Genomic DNA, 19,324 nt, shown 5'->3' on the forward strand with positions numbered 1-19,324 from the left:
TTAACCCATTAGGCTAAACACCCACTGCTGTTCCTGGTTAGTTCTTAGTGATTCTTTCCTCTGTCTCACACATTGTGATTATTATGTTCCTTTTACTTAGCTAAGAAGCACCCTGAATCCTCCTCCCAAGTTCACTAAATTGGTTTAGTGAACTCATTTATTTCTTCACAAGACGTTTCAGGCTTTATTTGCAACATCATGGGCCTTTGTTACAAAGAATATGACTTACCAATTTCAAAGGTAATGAACAAGGCAGAAAAATTCCCAGTAAGCACTATTTCTAGATAATCAGAAGTATATTACTACCAAGGGGGCTTGCCATGAGTCTTGCTTTTTGCTGGAGTTTCACATCTGTCGTAGTCTGGACTGATTGAGAATCAGAAGGCATATTGAAGCCTTTTGGTGGCAATCATGTGCCTGAGGGAGGATACTAGCAACAAGCAGTCTGACATTTGGATCTGTCCCTGCATCAAACACATGGTATGGGCCCCCTTCCTACCTCCAAAGCTAAACCCTTGCCTAGTGTGCTACTGACTCTCTCCCTGACTTTTCATTCAGCTCCTGAGGTTCACAGCCAGCAGGAGAGTCTCAGCAGATTCTCAACTTATTCTTCCTTTGACTCTCTAGATCAGACTTGTTGTGGAAGAGGGACTGAATCAGCTGCCATATAAAGAGTGCACGGTGACCACTCCAACAGGTAACCAGGGTCGTTACTCAAAATTTTCCTCACAAAAACTGAGCTAGGATTGAGGGAGAAAGGAAGAAAAGCAGTCTGAATAAAATCAATATGTACAATGAGGAGTCTAGGCAGAGCTGTTCTTTTAAACATCTTTTAAAAACGCTGAGACACTTAATAAAGAAATCTGTAGAGGTGACTTTTTGTTAATGGCTTGTTTGTCAATTCAAGTTAAAGGTTAATAAATAGTCTTCAGCATGCAGGTGTTACCTCTGATGACGGCCCATTGGGACCAGAGTTAAGAATTGCTGGCAGCTTATCTTCACCTCAGTGGAGAAGCTGCTGGTGTTAACAAATGGGCAAGGCTGTTTTGGCATTGAAACTCCAGGTTAAAAAAAAAAGAATGAATAGCAAAAAAGAAAAATGAGAACTGGAGAAGGTGCTTTGTTCCCCTCTTTAATAGAAAGTAGCTGAGGATCCCTGTTTCAGGGATTTGAAATTCTGATTTTGTTCTTTAGTAAGTAATGGGAAACTGTCCTTTTTAAAGGATTGACCTTATGAAAATTGGGAGCTGAGTTTGTTGCATTTTAATTGACACAAATTCAGGATGAGACTGAGGGTTGAGCATGGTTTGATAACTATTTCAGCCTCTTTCTTCTGCTTTTAAGGCAGAATGGAGGATCATGAAAAGGGATGGAATGAGGAGGCTTTCTGCTGTGACTCACAGTGGGGTCTTAGTTTGAATTGATGGGGTCTATAGCATTCTCAGAGTGCAGTGATTCTCCTTTGAATTCAATTTGAGGAACGTGTGTGTGAACATTTTGCTATAATAAGTCCTATTCCTATTCAATGAGGTCTGCCTCTTCCAATTATCCCTTTGGGCTCTTTATGAAGAATTAAAAAATAAATACAAAAAATCATGACTCAAATCATTGCTTACTCAGACAATCTAAGTTGTTATACAGTGTGTCTGGACAAGGGTTGCTTTGTCCCCGTCTACTTTAAACCCATAGGTACTTTATAAAACAAATAGGTTGCTCCAATGATGAAAGATGAATTCTTTGGTTTTATTTCCCAACAGGGTACAAGTATGAAGGAGTGAAATTTGAGAAGGGAAATTGTGGGGTCAGCATAATGAGAAGCGGTAGGTTTGCATGTGTGTGATTTTACCTCTTTGCATGCATAGAAATGGTTGCTGTTTTCCAGGAGAGAGGCAGCCTTGTCTGTCATAATTGCTGCCTGCTCAGATTAAATTTCCCCGCCCATGTTGTCTGTCCTGATGGTTCTTCACATTCATGGCCTGTGTGCTGCTAAGTTGGGTTAATTTTAACTGCAGAGCATCTTCCCTGGTAGCCTGTCCCCATGTGCAAGAAATCTTTCAAAGAGATTCAGAAGAGAGTGAGAGGGTAGGAGGATGAAATGATGCTGTCTTGGGGAGAACAGGGCAGTTTGATGACTGAGGGAATATGACAGAAATTCGGGCCTACAGAACTTTGAATACCTGACTGGAGAGAATATTTGTTCTGTTTTTGTTTAATTTGTATTGTAGGGAAGAGTTCTTCTCTGCCAGGAGCTGGACTAAATGGCTTGTTCAATATTTTTAATTTTATATTTGATGAATATGTGATCATGTAGGCAAAAGCACTTATCTGTCATTAACTCTGTATTTTCATCTGCTGATCTTATAAATGTTGTATTTGTGTTTGAGCCCAACTAATTAGCCTTCTAAGCCAACCTTTGTGCTGCAAAATCACAGGTCTGTGATTAGAACCTATGCCACGTACATGGGAATGATTACTTCCATTCAGCAAACTTAATTTTTTTTGTAGAAGATGCACTCTTTTTTTTTTTTTTTTGCTCAAAGGGTGGCAGCCCCACTCACTTGCACTAGAAACAGATGGATTTTTTTTTTAAACATCAATGTTCACTTTTCTCCTCTGGCTATGAAGTTCTTTCTGTTTGTGAATAATTGAATATGTCAAGTAAAATACCCCCAAACTCCCTTTTTTAAAAATAGAAGGTAACTGCTAAACAATATTGAATTCTTAGGATATTGCTCAAATATTAAAAATTGGTGATGACAATCAACTTTAAATTGTTTTGATTTACACATACTATTTTAAAAGAAAATATATATAAACATAGTAGAATACTATTCAGCCATAAAAAGCATGAAATCTTGCCACTTGCAACAACATTAATAGACCCAGAGGACATTGTGTTAAATGTGTTAAATGAAGTAAGTCAGGCACAGAAAGACAAATATCACATGATCTTACTCATAAGTGGAATCTAAAAAAGTTAATCTCATAGAAACTGAGAACAGAACAGTGTTTACCAGAGACCGGGGAAAGTACGGGGAGGGAGAAAGGGAAAAGCTTGGTCAGTGCATACAATGTTAGGTAAGAGGGATACCTCCCAAGTTCTGGTGTTCTACAGTATAGTAGGATGAATATAGTTAACAATAGCACATTATATATATATACACACACACACACACATACATACATATATATATATCAAAAAGTTTAGAAGATGCAATTTGGAATTATTTACCATAAAGAAATGATAAAAATTTAAAGTGATGGATATGCTAATTTCCCTGAGTTTATCTGCTTTGTTATTATGTGTTCCGGTTTTTCTGTAGCACAGCAAGATGCGTATAGTTAAAAATAATGCGTATGGCCGGCGCTGTGGCTCACTTGGCTAATCCTCCGCCTGTGGTGCCGGCACCCTGGGTTCTAGTCCTGGTTGGGGCTCTGGATTCTGTCCCGGTTGCTCCTCTTCCAGTCCAGCTCTCTGCTGTGACCCAGGAAGGCAGTGGAAGATGGCCCAAGTCCTTGGGCCCTGCACCTGCATGGGAGAACAGGAGGAAGCACCTGGCTCCTGGCTTTGGATTGGCACAGCGCCGGCTGTAGTGGCCATTTTGGGGGTGAACCAACGGAAGGAAGACCCTTCTCTCTGTCTCTCTCTCTCTCATTGTCTAACTCTGCCTGTCAAAAAAATAAATAAAATAATAATGTGTTATATAGCTCAAAACAGTTAATGTCTTTACCATAAAGAAACTATGAGATGTAAGGTGATGGGTATGTTAATTATGCTGAGTTGATCATTCCCCAATATTCCTGAATCAAAACATCACATCAAACATCCTCACTAAGCATGTATTCATATAGATATTATGTCACAATGTACTTTTTTTTTTTTGACAGGCAGAGTGGACAGTGAGAGAGAGAGACAGAGAGAGAAAGGTCTTCCTTTGCCGTTGGTTCACCCTCCAATGGCCGCCGCTGCAGCCGGTGCACCGCACTGATCCGATGGCAGGAGCCAGGAGCCAGGTGCTTTTCCTGGTCTCCCATGGGGTGCAGGGCCCAAGCACCTGGGCCATCCTCCACTGCACTCCCTGGCCATAGCAGAGAGCTGGCCTGGAAGAGGGGCAACCGGGATAGAATCCGGCGCCCCGACCGGGACTAGAACCCGGTGTGCCGGCGCCGCAAGGTGGAGGATTAGCCTATTGAGCCACGGCGCCGGCCACAATGTACTTTTTTTTAAAAAGATTTTATTTCATTTGAGATATAGTATTACAGACAGAGAGAAGGAGAAGCAGAGAGAGAGAGAGAGAGAGAGAGAGAGAGAGAGAGGTCTTCCATCCATTGGTTCACTCCCCAGATGGCCACAATTGGCTTGTGCTGCGCCAATCTGAAGCCAGGAGCCAGGAGCTTCCTCTGGCTCTCCCACATGGGTGCAGGGGCCCAAGAACTTGTGCTGTCTTCTATTGCTTTCCCAGGCAGTAGCAGAGAGCTGGATCAGGAGAGGAGCAACTGAGACTAGAACCTGTACCCATATGGGATGCTGGCACCACAGGTGGAGGCTTTAGCCCATTGTGCCACAGCACTGGCCCCCTGCAATGTACTTTTAAGGCACAGTCTCTTCTGTTCAGTACAGCTTCTTACCTAAATGTATCAACATGGTTCTTGCACCCTAGGTGCCTGTACCTCAGGTGTCTTGAAGTAATGCCCAGACAGAGTTATAGCCACTTGTTGATTTTCATATACACTAGAAATAAACTTTTTTGTTTACACTAATGATATAAGGTTTCCTCTTTTTACAAAAGATTTATTTATTTGAAAGGCACAAAGACAGAGAGAGAAGGGCGTGACACAAATCTTCCATCTGCTGCTTCATTCCACAAATGGCAACAGCAGCCAGGATTGGACCAGGCTGAAGAAGCCAGGAGCCAGGAACTCCATCTGGGTCTTCCACTTGGGCAGGGGCCCAAGTACTGGGTCCATCCTCCAGCTGCCTTCCAAGGTGCATCAGCAGGGAGCTGGATCAGAACCGGAGAAACTCTGACTTGCACTGGCACTCCAGTGGAGGCTAGTGTCACAAGTGGCAGCTTAACTCACTTTGCCACAATACCGGTCCCTCCTCTTAAATTTAAATGAAAACAATTAATTTAAGAAAAATGTTAAGTAAATAGCAGTACTGGTAGAATTCTGAAATGTCCTTTTTAAAATCTTGAAGATGATATGAGAATGAGGGAGTTTGGGTGAATACTTCTTTAAAGGAATTCAGATTCAAAAACAGCTCTGTGTTCAGAAACCAAGGAGGTGGCAGTGGTTGTGGTTCTCAGAAGGGGAATCATATTCTGCTTCTTCACTGTTTGCAGCAAAACCTTGCCAGTGAAGTCATTGCTTAGCTAAGTGATATCCCCTGATACCACCTTGATCTAAAAGAAAGTCTTTGGTTTATAGCCCCTGTTCTTCCCTGAGTCTTTTTAAACATTTTTTCCTGATAAAAATGATAAATTTAAGTGGTTTAATGGCTTCTTTAAAATAATTGGAGTAAAAATATTGCTAATTTTGAAAAAGCTCAACAAAACACTGTCTTACCTGTTTAATCATCGAAGCAAGATAGCTCTCAAACTTATAAGCCAGCATTAAAGCTAGCTGATCCTGGTTTCATTGACCAACCTTTACCCTTGTGCTATTGACCTTCACTAAGAATAAAGTATAAGCAGATCAGAAGTAAAAGCTATTCTGTTCAGAAAAATTGCTTCCTTCTTGACAGGGCATTTTTGTATTAAATTTAATAACTTACAGATTCTGCTTTGGCCTGTTCTTGGGCTTTCACTCTGGCTCCTCCAATACTTCCTTTTGTTGTTTTTAAAGATTTATATATTTATTTATTTGGAAGTCAGAGTTATAGAGAGAGAAGGAGAGGCAGAGAGAGAGAGAGAGAGAGAGAGAGGTCTTCCATCTGCTGGTTCACTCCCCAACTGGCTGCAATGACCAGAGCTGTGCTAATCCAAAGCCAGGAGCCAGGAGCCAGGAGTTTTTCCGGGTCTCCCACACGAGTGCAGGGGCCCAAGGACTTGGGCCATCTTCTACTGCTTTCCCAGGCCATAGCAGAGACCTGGATCAGAAGTGGAGCAGCTGGGACTCGAACCAGCATCCATATGGGATGCCAGCATTGCAGGTGGCAGCTTTACCCGCTGTGCCACAACGCCAGCCCCATCCTCCAATGCTTTCTTTGTTGTTGTTGTTGTTTTTATTTCCTTCCTCAAGGTGAAGCAATGGAGCAAGGTTTACGAGACTGCTGTCGATCCATCCGAATTGGAAAGATCCTGATTCAGAGTGATGAGGAGACACAAAGAGCCAAAGTATACTATGCCAAGTTCCCCCCAGACATTTACCGGAGAAAAGTCCTTCTGATGTATCCAATTCTCAGTGAGTGGCTTGAGTTCAATTCGTAACCTTTGGTTAGGGTTTAAGTTCAACTTAGTGCCTTTTTCCTAGGTATTTTGTATAAAAGCCAAAAATAGTTTCTAAACATGTTTTTCTTAGTTGAATTTAGAGTTGCCTTGGGCGATTCACTGGGAGTTTTTATTATGTAATAAGAGAATATGCATTATCAGAATTTATTAGCTCCAGAGAGCTTCTGTCTTGAAATGAACACCTTGAAGCATAAGACCTAATGAGGCAAAATATATAGAACACAGAAACTATATTGAGACATGTCTGCTCTCCACCCGAATGAGTACAGCAGTGATTTTCTTAAGGATTTATCCTCTCTGGAGGTAATTTTTCCCCTTCTATTCTGTTCTCTTTCCTATGTTTACTCAGATCATACATGGCATGGTCTCCTGGGGAGTAAGGGGAAATATGTTAAATTTAATATCTCAAATACTAAACAAATGTAGAGCTTATCTTGCATTTGATAATGGAAACATATATGTGTCATGTCCATTACCGAAAATAACAGTGATGAAGAACAAACACCTTCAAATGAAGCTTGGCCTAGTGATGTCTTATGTTAGATTACTATATTGCCCTGACTTCAAAGACACTTAAAAGCCATTCTGAAATAAACATTGGCATTGTTAATGCATTTGGCTTTCATTTGATTTCAGGCACGGGAAATACTGTGATTGAAGCAGTGAAGGTTCTTATAGAACATGGAGTTCAACCCAATGTCATCATCCTGCTCAGTCTGTTCTCCACTCCTCATGGTGAGTTCAGCATGAGAAAGTAACTAGGCCTCCAAAGTGCTGCTCAGGAGGTGGGTAAGTGCACATTCTTCTAGCCTCTCGTCCCGAGGAAAAGTTCATTTGCTCCCACAGTAAAATCTAAATCTAATTTTGGCAGTTATAACTTGCATTTGTCACCGCTAAGTTCACTGATAATATTTTTACACCTTTCTAATATTCAAATTCAGTTGGAGATGTATGAGGGTACTTCAGAAGGTTTGTGGAAATTGGAACAAAAAGCTAAGTCTGTTGCTAAAAATTTTGAATTCTATGCATATGAGGGGGTTATCAAAAAGTTTACAGAAAATACATATTATGAAAACTGTGCATGTGGTTGGTTTTGTGGCACAATGGCTTAAGCGGCTGCCTATGACACCAGCATCCCATATGGGCACTGGTTCAAGTCCCACCTGCTCCGCTTCTGATCCAGCTCCCAGTTAATATGCCTGAGAAAGCAGCGGAAGATGGCCCAAGTCTTTGGGTCCCTGCCACCCACCTGGGAGACCTGGATGAAGTTCCAGGCTCCTGACTTCCATCTGGCCCAGCCCCAGTTATTGTAGTCACTTGGGGAGTGAACCAGTAGATGGAAGATCAATCTCTCTCTCTCTCTCTCATTCACTCTCCCTCTTTCTTTTCTCTCTTTGTGTATGTCTCCCTCCCTCTCTCTCTCTGTAACTCTGCTTTTCAATTAAAAAAAACTGTGCATTAGCAAGAGTCTCAGGTGATTGCTGACGTCATAAATAAGAGTGCCAATTGTTAAATCAACAACGGGAGTCACTAGGTACATGCTCCCCACGTAGGATCTCTGTCCTTAATGTGTTTTACTGTGAAACTTAAAAACAACACTACTAGTCGAACAATACCCTATACCTTGTGCGGTTGTGTGAGTACAGCCTGTTGAAATCCTTGCTTAGTGTATACTAAGTTGATCTTCAGTATATGAAGGTAATTGAAAATGAAACTCGATGAAGGGCGGGATGGGAGAGGGAGTGGGAGAGAGGAGGGCCACGGGAGGGAGGGAGGTTGGGGGGCGCCACAACAATACAAAAGTTGCACTTTGTAAATTCACATTTATTAAATAAAAAAAACTATATAACAAACAAAAAACAGAAAAAAAAAGAACTTAATACTTTACCCTTTTAGTATTTTTTATGTTCTACTTAAAACTATTGGTTGAACTCTGTAATTAATACACAATTACTCTTAGGTGTTTAATTAATGCTATAACTAGTACTCAAATAGTATTTTACACTTTGTGTTTCTGTGTGGGTGCAAACTGTTGAAATCTTTACTTAATATATGCTAAATTGATCTTCTGTATATAAAGATAATTGAAAATTAATCTTGATGTGAATGGAAGGAGAGAGGGAGTGGGAGAGGGGAGTGTTGTGGGTGGGAGGGAAGTTATGGGGGGGGGGAAGCTATTGTAATCCATAAGCTGTACTTTGGAAATTTATGTTCATTAAATAAAATAAAATAAAAATAAAATAAAAACTATGCATAGGTTTAAAAAATTTTTACACCAAAACAAAGTTTTCCACAAATTTTGTAAAGTACACTCATGTGAACTAACCCCATTGAATAGAACTGTAATTGTTTTCCTGGGCACTCTGTTTAGGTAGAATGTGCAAAGGATTAAAAAGTCTCTGTTTCAATAAAAAGGGGGCGGGCAGCATTGCAACTCTGGCATTCCCATTTGTGTACTGGTTCATATTCTAGCTGCTCCACTTCCAATCCATCTCCCTGCTAGTGTGCCTGAGAAAACAGCAGAAGATGGCCTAAGTACTTGGGCCCTCTCACATGAGAGACCCAGATGAAGATCCTGGCTCCTAGCTTCTGCCTGGCCCAGCCCGTGGCCATCGTGGCCATCTGGGGAGTGAACCAGCAAATGAAAGGTCTCAATCTCTCTCTCTCTCTCTCTCTCCCTCCTTCTCTCTCTTTCTCTCTCTCTTTCTCTTTCTTTCTCTCCCTCTTTCTCTCTCTCTTTCAAACAAATAAATAAATCTTTAAAAAAAGGAAAAAGTCCCTGCTTCCTCTTGACTCCCCACCTAAGCCTGAGAATTACTTCCAAACAGCAAGAACTCAGGGTTTTAGTGAGCTCTGTGGTAAGCTTTGCAGTGTGTAGCAAAGAGCAGAAGTATTTTAAGTGTTTAAGACTTCTGTTCAAAATTTTTAGGTTTGTAAGATTTCTGCTCAAAGGGCATGGTCAAAGAACTTCATGCTGTTCATTTCCTGAAGGAAATGTGCTTAGTTTAAGATCCTAACTTTTTTGCTATGCATAGGAGAATTGGGATTGCATCCTATGAAAATAATAATAGATGCATGTAGAAACATAGCTTATAGGATATTTGTTGTATAGTTATTTAGTATAGGAAAAAATGGAAGTATATAAAAAACAATAAGAAAATGGTTAAATAATACTTGGGATCTTCAGAAAGCTCATGAAAAATGTGTATTTTGATAAACTATGCATGTATTTCAGAATTTTTTGCACCAAAATTGTAATTTCATTCTCCCATGAATTTCTTGAAGCACTCGTGTATGTATTCAAAGGGTCTAATATTATGTAACTGTTAAATCATGTTTTTAAAAAGTATTTAGTGACATAAAAAATGTACATGGTAAATGGAAACAAGTAGCACAAAAAATAAAACAGCATTAGAATAATGTGCAATGTTTTCACTAGGCTTAGAGATGACCAATATGAATCATGACTATTGTAATTACCAAAATCATATGAATTTTTGATTTTACATTGAACTTAATGAATCTTTCCTCACCATGATAAGCTACAGAAATACATAGTACTGTTTCAATTTTGGTTTCAGAATACATACATAATAGTAATAGTGGTTCTCTTAGGATGGTGAGATTCTAAGCGATTTTCATTTTATTTTTAAGCTTTTTGAGGTTATTTTCTAAATGTTCTACATTGATTTACTTCATAATTGAAAATAAAGAGAAATATGAGGAAACTTCTAAAAGTGCATGGAAAATAGAATTAAAAGATAAATTTATTTTGGTGCAAAAAAATTGAAATCCATGAATAGTTTCATCATATTAGGTGTATTCCATGAACTTTTTGAAGTTCCCTCATAAGTGGCTTCTCTGGTGAGGGTGTTTCCTCATCTCCAAAGATTCTGAATCTCACCCTGAAGAGGCTATAGAGTATTGAGTTGGGAAGGCTGCTTTCAACTGGCCATTGTAAAGGAATTGTGGCCTGTTTCATTACTTTGCTGCTTCATAATAAAAAAATTATCTGTAAGTCAATGTTGGTGGTGACAAAGGGTGATTTTCTTGGATATCCATTTATATGTAACACAGGTGGCATTTGAAAGCATTGAGATAATCCAATAAATCTGAGATTTCCACCTTTGGGTATAACAAAGTAATATTTTTAGTTTGAATAGTACACAGTAGAATAGTATAATATTCTTTGACATTATAACTGAAAAAATTTAAATATTTTTATTTTTCATCTTCTTAAAAGGCAAGAGTGCTAGGAAGAGAAAAAGAGAGGGTGGGAGGGAGGAGGAATTGGTCTTAATTCTCGGATTTACTTTCTTTTTTTTTTAACTTTTATTTAATGAATATAAATTTCCAAAGTACAGCTTATGGATTACAAAGGCTCCCCCCGCCATAACTTCCCTCCACCCGCAACCCTCCCCTCTCCCGCTCCATCTCCCCTTCCATTCACATCAAGATTCATTTTCAATTATCTTTATATACAGAAGATCGATTTAGCATATATTAAGTAAAGATTTCAACAGTTTGCACCCACACAGAAACACAAAGTGTAAAACACTGTTTGAGTACTAGTTATAGTATTAAATCACAATGTACAACACATTTAGGACAGAGATCCTACATGAGGAGTAAGTGTACAGTAGCTCCTGTTGTTGACTCTCTTGTTTATGACGTCAGTAATCACCCTAGGCTCATGTCATGAGTTGCCAAGGCTATAGAAGCCTTTTGAGTTCGCTGACTCTGATTTTATTTAGACAAGGTCATAGTCAAAGTGGAAGTTCTCTCCTCCCTTCAGAGAAAGGTACATCCTTCTTTGAAGACCTGCTCTTTCCACTGGGATCTCACTCGCAGAGATCTTTCATTTAGGTCATTTTTTTTTTTTTTGCCAGAGTGTCTTGGCTTTCCATGCCTGCAATACTCTCATGGGCTTTTCAACCGGATCCGAATGCCTTAAGGGCTGATTCTGAGGCCAGAGTGCTGTTTAGGACATCTGCCATTCTATGAGTCTGCTGTGTATCCCGCTTCCCATGTTGGATCGTTCTCTCCCTTTTTTATTCTATCAGGTAGTATTTGCAGACACTAGTGTGGGGAGCAACTGGGAGCAACTCGGACTAGACTAAGTTACTGGAATTAAGACTTATTCTATGCATCTGCTCTCCCACAATATGGCGCTGGGAGAGGAGGAAACAGCTTCTACACAGCTGCCTCCAGTTCAACCAATAAACAGCAGGACCTGCTCCTGATTGGAGGAGAGCAGTGTACTCGGCGTGTGGGTAGCAGAGTTGGGATTGGTGGAAGAGGACTATAAAGGAGGAGAGAGACAACATGCACGGGGAACATCTGAAGGAACACCTGTGCAGCCCCCGAGAGAGCCGGCCGGTGGTGTGCCGCTCCCCCGCGGAAGTGGGGAAAGTGGCAGGGGGAACCGCCCTTCCACGGAGGTGGAAGGGTTGGTAGCCAACCCGGGAAGAACCAGCAGCAAACCCGGGGAGGGCCGAGCAGACAAAAGAACAGCGCAGGGCTAAGTGTCGTTCCTCCATGAAGAGGGGGAGCGACACACTAGTCTTGTTTATGTGATCCCTTTGACTCTTAGTCCTTTCATTATGATCAATTGTGAACAGAAATTGATCACTTTGACTAGTGAGATGGCATTGGTAGATGCCACCTTGATGGGATTGAATTGGAATCCCCTGGCACGTTTCTAACTCTACCATTTGGGGCAAGACAGTTTGAGATTGGGCATGTCCCAAATTGTACATCTCTCCCCTCTCTTATTCCCACTCTTATATTTAACAGGGATCACTTTTCAGTTAAGTTTCAAGAGTTAAGAATAATTGTGTATTAATTACAGAGTTCAACCAATAGTATTAAGTAGAACAAAAAATACTAAAAGGGATAAAGTATTAAGTTGTTCATCAACAGTCAGGGCAAGGGCTGATCAAATCACTGTTTCTCATAGTGTCCATTTCACTTCAACAGGTTTCCTTTTTGGTGCTCCTTTTTGGTGCTGATCAGGGAGAACATAAGATATTTGTCCCTTTGGGACTGGCTTATTTCACTCAGCATGATGTTTTCCAGATTCCTCCATTTTGTTGCAAATGAGTGGATTTCATTGTTTTTGACTGCTGTATAGTATTCTATAGAGTACATATCTCATAATTTCTTTTTCCAGTCTACTGTTGATGGGCATTTGGGTTGGTTCCAGATCTTAGCTATTGTGAATTGAGCTGCAATAAACATTAAGGTGCAGACTGCTTTTTTGTTTATCAATTTAATTTCCTTTGGGTAAATTCCAAGGAGTGGGATGGCTGGGTTGTATGGTAGGGTTATATTTAGGTTTCTGAGGAAACTCCAGACTGACTTCCATAGTGGCTTAACCAGTTTGCATTCCCACCAACAGTGGGTTAGTGTCCCTTTTTCCCCACATCCTCGCCAGCATCTGTTGTTGGTAGATTTCTGAATGTGAGCCATTCTCACCCGGGTAAAGGGAAACCTCATTGTGGTTTTGATTTTCATTTCCCTGATTGCTAGTGATCCTGAACATTTTTTCATGTGCCTATTGGCCATTTGGATTTCCTCTTTTGAAAAATGTCTATTGAGGTCCTTGGCCCATCTCTTAAGTGGGTTGTTTGTTTTGATCTTGTGGAGTTTCTTGATATCTTTGTAGATTCTGGTTATTAATCCTTTATCTGTTGCATAGTTTGCAAATATTTTTTCCCATTCTGTTGATTGCCTCTTCACTTTCCTGACTGTTTCTTTTGCAGTACAGAAACTTCTCAATTTGATGCAATCCCAATAGTTAATTTGGCTTTGACTGCCTGTGCCACCGGGGTCTTTTCCAAGAAGTCTGTGCCGGTGCAATATCTTGCAGGGTTTCTTCAATGTTCTCTAATAATTTGATGGTGTTGGGTCATAGATTTAGATCTTTAATCCATGTTGAGTGGATTTTTGTGTAAGGTGTAAGGTAGGGGTCTTGCTTCATGCTTCTGCACATGGAAATCCAGTTTTCCCATCACCATTTATTGAATAGACTGTCCTTGCTCCAGGAATTGGTTTTGTATCCTTGATCAAATATAAGTTGGCTGTAGATGTTTGGATTGATTTCTGGTGTTTCAATTCTGTTCCATTGGTCTATCCATCTGTTTCTGTACCAGTACCATGCTGTTTTGATTACAACTGCCCTGTAGTATGTGCTGAAGTCTGGTATTGTGATGCCTCCGGCTTTGTTTTTGTTGTACAAGATTACTTTAGCTATTCGAGGCCTCCTGTGTCTCCATATGAATTTCACCATCATTTTTTCCAGATCTGAGAAGAAGGTCTTCGGTATCTTGATTGGTATTGCATTGAATCTATAAATTGCTTTTGGGAGAATGGACATTTTGATGATATTGATTCTTCCAATCCATGAGCATGGAAGATTTTTCCACTTTTTGGTATCCTCTTCTATTTCTTTCTTTAAGATTTTGCAATTCTCATCGTAGAGATCTTTAATGTCCTTCGTTAAGTTTATTCCAAGGTATTTGATTGTTTTTGTGGCTATTGTGAATGGGATTGATCTTAGCAGTTCTTCCTCAGCTGTGGCATTTCCTGTGTATACAAAGGCTGTTGATTTTTGTACATTGATTTTATATCCTGCTACTTTTCCAAACTCTTCTATGAGTTCCAATAGTCTCTTAGTAGAGTTCTTCGGATCCTCTAAATAAAGAATCATATCATCTGCAAAGAGGGATAGTTTGACTTCTTCCTTCCCAATTTGTATCCCTTTAATTTCTTTTTTCTTGCCTGATGGCTCTGGCTAACACTTCCAGAACTATGTTGAATAGCAGTGGTGAGAGTGGGCATCCCTGTCTGGTACCAGATCTCAGTGGAAATGCTTCCAACTTTTCCCCATTCAATAGGATGTTGACTGTGGGTTTTTCATAGATTGCTCTGACTGTATTGAGGAATGTTCCTTCCAAACCCGGTTTGCTTAGAGTTTTCATCATGAAAGGGTGTTGTATTTTATCAAATGCTTTCTCGGCATCTATTGAGATAATCATATGGTTTTTCTTCTGCAGTCTGTTAATGTGGTGTATCAAATTGATTGTTTTGCGCACATTAAACCATCCCTGCATACCAGGGATAAATCCCACTTGGTCTGGGTGGATGATCTTTCTGATGTGTTGTTGCATTCTATTGGCCAGAATGTTATTGAGGATTTTTGCATCTATGTTCATCAGGGATATTGGTCTGTAATTCTCTTTCAATGCTGCATCTTTTTCTGGCTTAGGAATTAAGGTGATGCTGGCTTCATAGAAAGAATTTGGGGGGATTCCCTCTTTTTCGATTGTTCTGAATAGTTTGAGGAGAATTGGAGTTAGTTCTTCTTTAAATGTCTGGTAGAATCCCCTGATTTACTTTCCAAATGCCCATAACAGCTGGGGCTGGGCCAGGCCGAAACCAGGAGCCAGGAACCCCTTTCAGTTCCCCCATATATGTGATAGGGGCCCAAGCATTTGTGCCATCATTTGCTGCCTTCTAGGATGCATTGGCAGGAAGCTAGATCAGAAGTGTAGGAGCTAAGACTTGAACCAGTGCTACGATATGGGGTGCAGGTGTCATAAGAGGCAAGGGGTTGCTTAACTCTCTTTGCCACAATATCCAACCCATATAGCAGAAAAAGATTTTATTCCGTGTCAGGTTTGGTATGGCTTTTTAGTTTGGGGTCCCAGCTAGTCCCTTTCATCCAGTCCTTTCTCTGCCTGCCCTCCTCCCCTAAAGGTAGAGTTGTAACTCCTGAAAAAGCTAACGTACTCTGACACACTGAAGAAATTTTGCACTTGTTTCACAGTATTCCAGTTCAGAAAACAACATTTTATGTGTAATCATCTTTTTAGAAAGGACTATTTTCACTCTATTCTGGCCACCTTTAAAGCAAAACAAGATTCTTTAAGGGAAAAGTTATTATAACCGAGTAACTCTATTCTTCAAATCTTGGATATAAAACATTTTGATTCTAAGAATGTATTAATGAGAGGATGGGGGATAGTCTAACTGCTATCAAAGCTTTTCACATATGAGCATACTTCAAAAAGTTGATGAAAATGGCATTAAGAGATGATTTTGGTCAAAAATAATGAAATCCACATGTAGTTTTTCCATAATACAACTTTTCCATGAACTTTTTGCAGACCCTTCATTTGAGACATTATGTAATGAAGAGATTAACCATGTCTGGCTATGTATCCAAAGACTGTTGTTCCCTGTTCTCTGTCAGTATTAGACATAGTAACAATGAATATGGAAGTTCCTAAATTCCAACTAGTGTTACCAAAAAATCTTATCATAACAATGATTTTTCTTTTTTTTTAAAGGTGCCAAATCAATCATCCAAGAGTTTCCAGAGATCACAATTTTAACTACTGAAGTTCATCCTGTTGCACCTACACATTTTGGACAGAAATATTTTGGGACAGACTAAGTTATTGGAGGAAAATAGATATTATTGTGCATCATTACAGTTATGTTTTTGAATTTCTACTTGTTTAAATTCACTGGAGAAATGGCAGAGACAACATATTAAGGATGCGTTTTAATTTTTGATGCAGGTATAGTAAAAAGAAATATTTGAGGTTTATTTATTTTGTTTGGTAATTTCTTGACTACTGACACCAAATTCAACATTGAAGCCCTCAGAACTCTTACATAAGATAGAAATTTTCATAATTTGCTAATGCAAATTGCTGAACCCTCAGTGCATTATTATTATCCTAATGAACCTCTTAGTTTAGAGGTTGCTTGTAACCACAAAGCAAACCTAAACAAAAGTCACAGCTTTGGCCCAGTATTGTTTGCGTTTTATTTAGCTTGCTCTTAGCTCTAGTGAGGTTTCATGTATGTGACTGTTGCCACCTTCCTCTGTGCTTTACTTCCTGGTACTATACATGCTGGTAACTTGGAGAAGAGAAAAAAAAATAATGCCTCGTAGATTTTTGCATTTCCATTACTAACTTCACTCAGTTGGCAGACCCAGGATGAATGGTTAACTCTTTGGTCATGCCTTTATTTCCCTCATGGCTCATTTCCCAAACTGTGTCTTGTAGGCAATGCCTTGCCAAGCTGTAAGGCAGTGAAGAAGGTGATGGGACATTTTCAGTAACTGAACTGTAATATTGATTTATACCGACGGAACCAGTGGTGTCTGGATACTGACAAAGGGGAGCTTAGTACTAGTGGTGCCTTCAATTCTCCAGAAAGGAATTGCTGGTGGTTTTTCTGAGGTGTTGGGGAAAGAGGGAATTCTTGCTGGATTTCAGGCCAATAAATAAAGTAATTAAAATTTTAATTCATTTTTAATTTGGACGTTTCTACTAAAGGCCTTAGATTTGGAAATTACTTATACTGCATGTTTGTTGACTGTAGTTGTTTTAAAATGTCAGATGAAAAACCACATCCATGCTCTTTAAAAAAAATCCCTAAGATTTATATGTATTCTTATTTAGGCTTCTGGAAGGAAGAGCAACTATTTTAGAAATCTGTGTGTTCTGGCCAGTGCCACGTTTCAATAGGCTAATCCTCCGACTGCGGCGCTGGCACCCCGAGTTCTAGTCCTGGTCGGGGCGCCAGATTCTGTCCCGGTTGCTCCTCTTCCAGTCCAGCTCTCTGCTGTGGCCCGGGAGTGCAGTGGAGGATGGCCCAAGTGCTTGGGCCCTGCACCCGCTTGGGAGACCAGGAGAGGCACCAGGCTCCTGGCTTCAGATCAGCGCAGTGCGCTGGCCGCAGCAGCCATTGTGGGGTGAACCAATGGAAAAGGAAGACCTTTCTCTCTCTCTCACTGTCTAACTCTGCCTGTCAAAAAAAAAAAAAAAAAAAAAAAAGAAAGAAAGAAAAGAAATCTGTGTGTTCTGAAATCTGTGTGTAAAACCCTAATCTCATTTTGCATTGATATTAAAACATTTTAACAGTGGTAGCTGGCTGATTACTTGATTAATTATGCTCTCAGGGGCCCATAAGCAGCTGTTGTGGGCCTTTGTTCAAAAGCACAGCAAAGAGCAGAAGGCAATGTCTTAGAAAGAACTAAAGCTGACAAAAATTAACAAAGATTGGGAAAGAGAAAAGAGACCTGGTATAAAGTGGATTATATTTTACTTTGGAGCCTAGACTACTAGAAGAACCTTACTGTGCATTTTCCCCTTTATTTTTTAAGGACTGTCATAGATACATCTCCCAATTTACAGTCTTTCTGTGGCAAGTGTTCTTTCAAATTGTTACTGAAATTCTTATCTATATCTGTCACTTATAATTTTGATACAATGTGGATCTTGTTTACTCCTGGTTAGTAGAAGCTGTGACTGAAGCCCATTGAAAGCCAAAATCATTATCTTCCTGTCCCAGGAAAGATGTGAGCCAGCAAATTTAGATAGAGAACAGATCTCCTTGAGATTATGACATTAAATTAGTTGGAAAGATGATGCCTACCACTAGAGGAGTTAATGTTTCTGAATTAGTGTGTTTGTTAGGGCTTTAATATTTTGTTTGAAGCGACTTTATTATAGAACATCAGATAAATTCATATTCAAGAGTAGGTTAAAAAACCGTATTTCAGGAAAATTATTTTTATATGATCACTCCATTGGATTTTACATGTTTCTGTTCCTTTTCATCAGTGAACATGATTGGGAGCTGACTACATTTGGTTCCCACCTGGAAGGCCTAGCATAAACAGTAAGAATTGTTCAAGGGGATCATATTCCCCCTGATGCTTATCCTCTACCCCGGCAGATTTCAAGAAAAATTGTAGCTATGTCTTCTAAAATTTGGCTGTTTTAAGCAAATGAGGCATTATTTGTAGGGTAAACTACTTGCACAATTCTTTGGACCTGGGACATTTCTGAAATGTGAGTTCCAATAAAACAAATCTTTAAATAAACCTGAGTGTGTACCAGACTCACCTGCAGGGTCACAGATTACTGGGCCCTACCGCTAGAGTTTTGGATTCCACAGATCTGGGTTAGGGACTGATGATTTGCATTTCTAGTAAGTTCCCAGGTGATGCTGTTGTTGCTGGACTGGGGACCATATTTTGACTTCATTCATTTCTTCTCTCCTAATATAAACATTTAATGATATAAATTTGTCTATAAACATTTAATTATATCTCACAATTAAAAATTTTTTCATTTTATTTGAAAAGCAGAAAGAGAGGGGGTGGGTATCTTGCATTAGCTGGTTCACTCTCTGAATGTCTGCAATAGCCATGGATGGGCCAAGCTAAAGCCAGGAGCCTAGAACTCAGTCTGGGGCACCCATGTGGGTGGCAGGGACCTAAGAATTTGAACCCTCATCTGCTGCCTCTCAGGGTACACATTAACAGGAAGCTGGAATTGGAAGTGGAACTCAGCTTTGAACACGGCATTCCAATATGGGATGAGGGTGTCCCAAGTTGCATCTTAACTGTTGTGCCAAATGCCCACCTCAGTACCTTTTTTCTTTTTTTTTTACAAAATTATATTTGTAAACATATAACAGGCTCCAAGATAATATTTCATTCATTCTAGATGTTATGACAGAGAATCTAGATGTTTGATTAGGAATGGAATCAAGTGTTGCCATCATTTGAAACACAGGGAACAGCTTACCATTTTGCCAGATTCTTTAATTCTACAAGTGGCCAGGAGAGCATTCCCTAGCTCCTTGAGTTTCTTCTGCTCCTCTTTTTTTTTTTTTTTTTTTTTGGCTTGAAAGCTTGAGCTTGATTTTCCTCATCCATCGGCTTAGTCTGCTTCTTGGGCTGTTTCAGGGACTTCTTGCCACCTTAATAGCCAGACACGGTATGTGCTGCATACCTCACAAATTTTAGCATATTGCGTTTTCATTTTCACTGGGATCAAAAT

The 19,324-nt window shown here is 39.8% G+C and overlaps 1 protein-coding gene across 4 annotated transcripts in view; it reads left to right on the forward strand.

The window, feature by feature from the left end:
* Positions 1–19,324, forward strand: part of UPRT (uracil phosphoribosyltransferase homolog) — a 126,512-nt gene that overhangs the window by 86,282 nt on the left and 20,906 nt on the right. For 2 of the 4 annotated variants that reach the window (XM_051835089.2, XM_002721822.5), the window contains exons 3-7: positions 628–697; positions 1,758–1,820; positions 6,244–6,405; positions 7,089–7,187; positions 15,806–16,776. In XM_051835089.2, the coding sequence (XP_051691049.1) occupies positions 628–697; positions 1,758–1,820; positions 6,244–6,405; positions 7,089–7,187; positions 15,806–15,912 (501 nt within the window). In that variant the 3' untranslated portion in view covers positions 15,913–16,776. Of the gene's footprint in view, positions 1–627; positions 698–1,757; positions 1,821–6,243; positions 6,406–7,088; positions 7,242–15,805; positions 16,777–19,324 lie in introns of those variants that run through there. The other 2 variants (XR_515197.4, XM_008248849.4) reach the window with 2 other exon arrangements.

Source organism: Oryctolagus cuniculus, chromosome X, assembly GCF_964237555.1.
Source record: "Oryctolagus cuniculus chromosome X, mOryCun1.1, whole genome shotgun sequence".
In the NCBI taxonomy this organism is placed as follows: Eukaryota; Metazoa; Chordata; class Mammalia; order Lagomorpha; family Leporidae; genus Oryctolagus; species Oryctolagus cuniculus.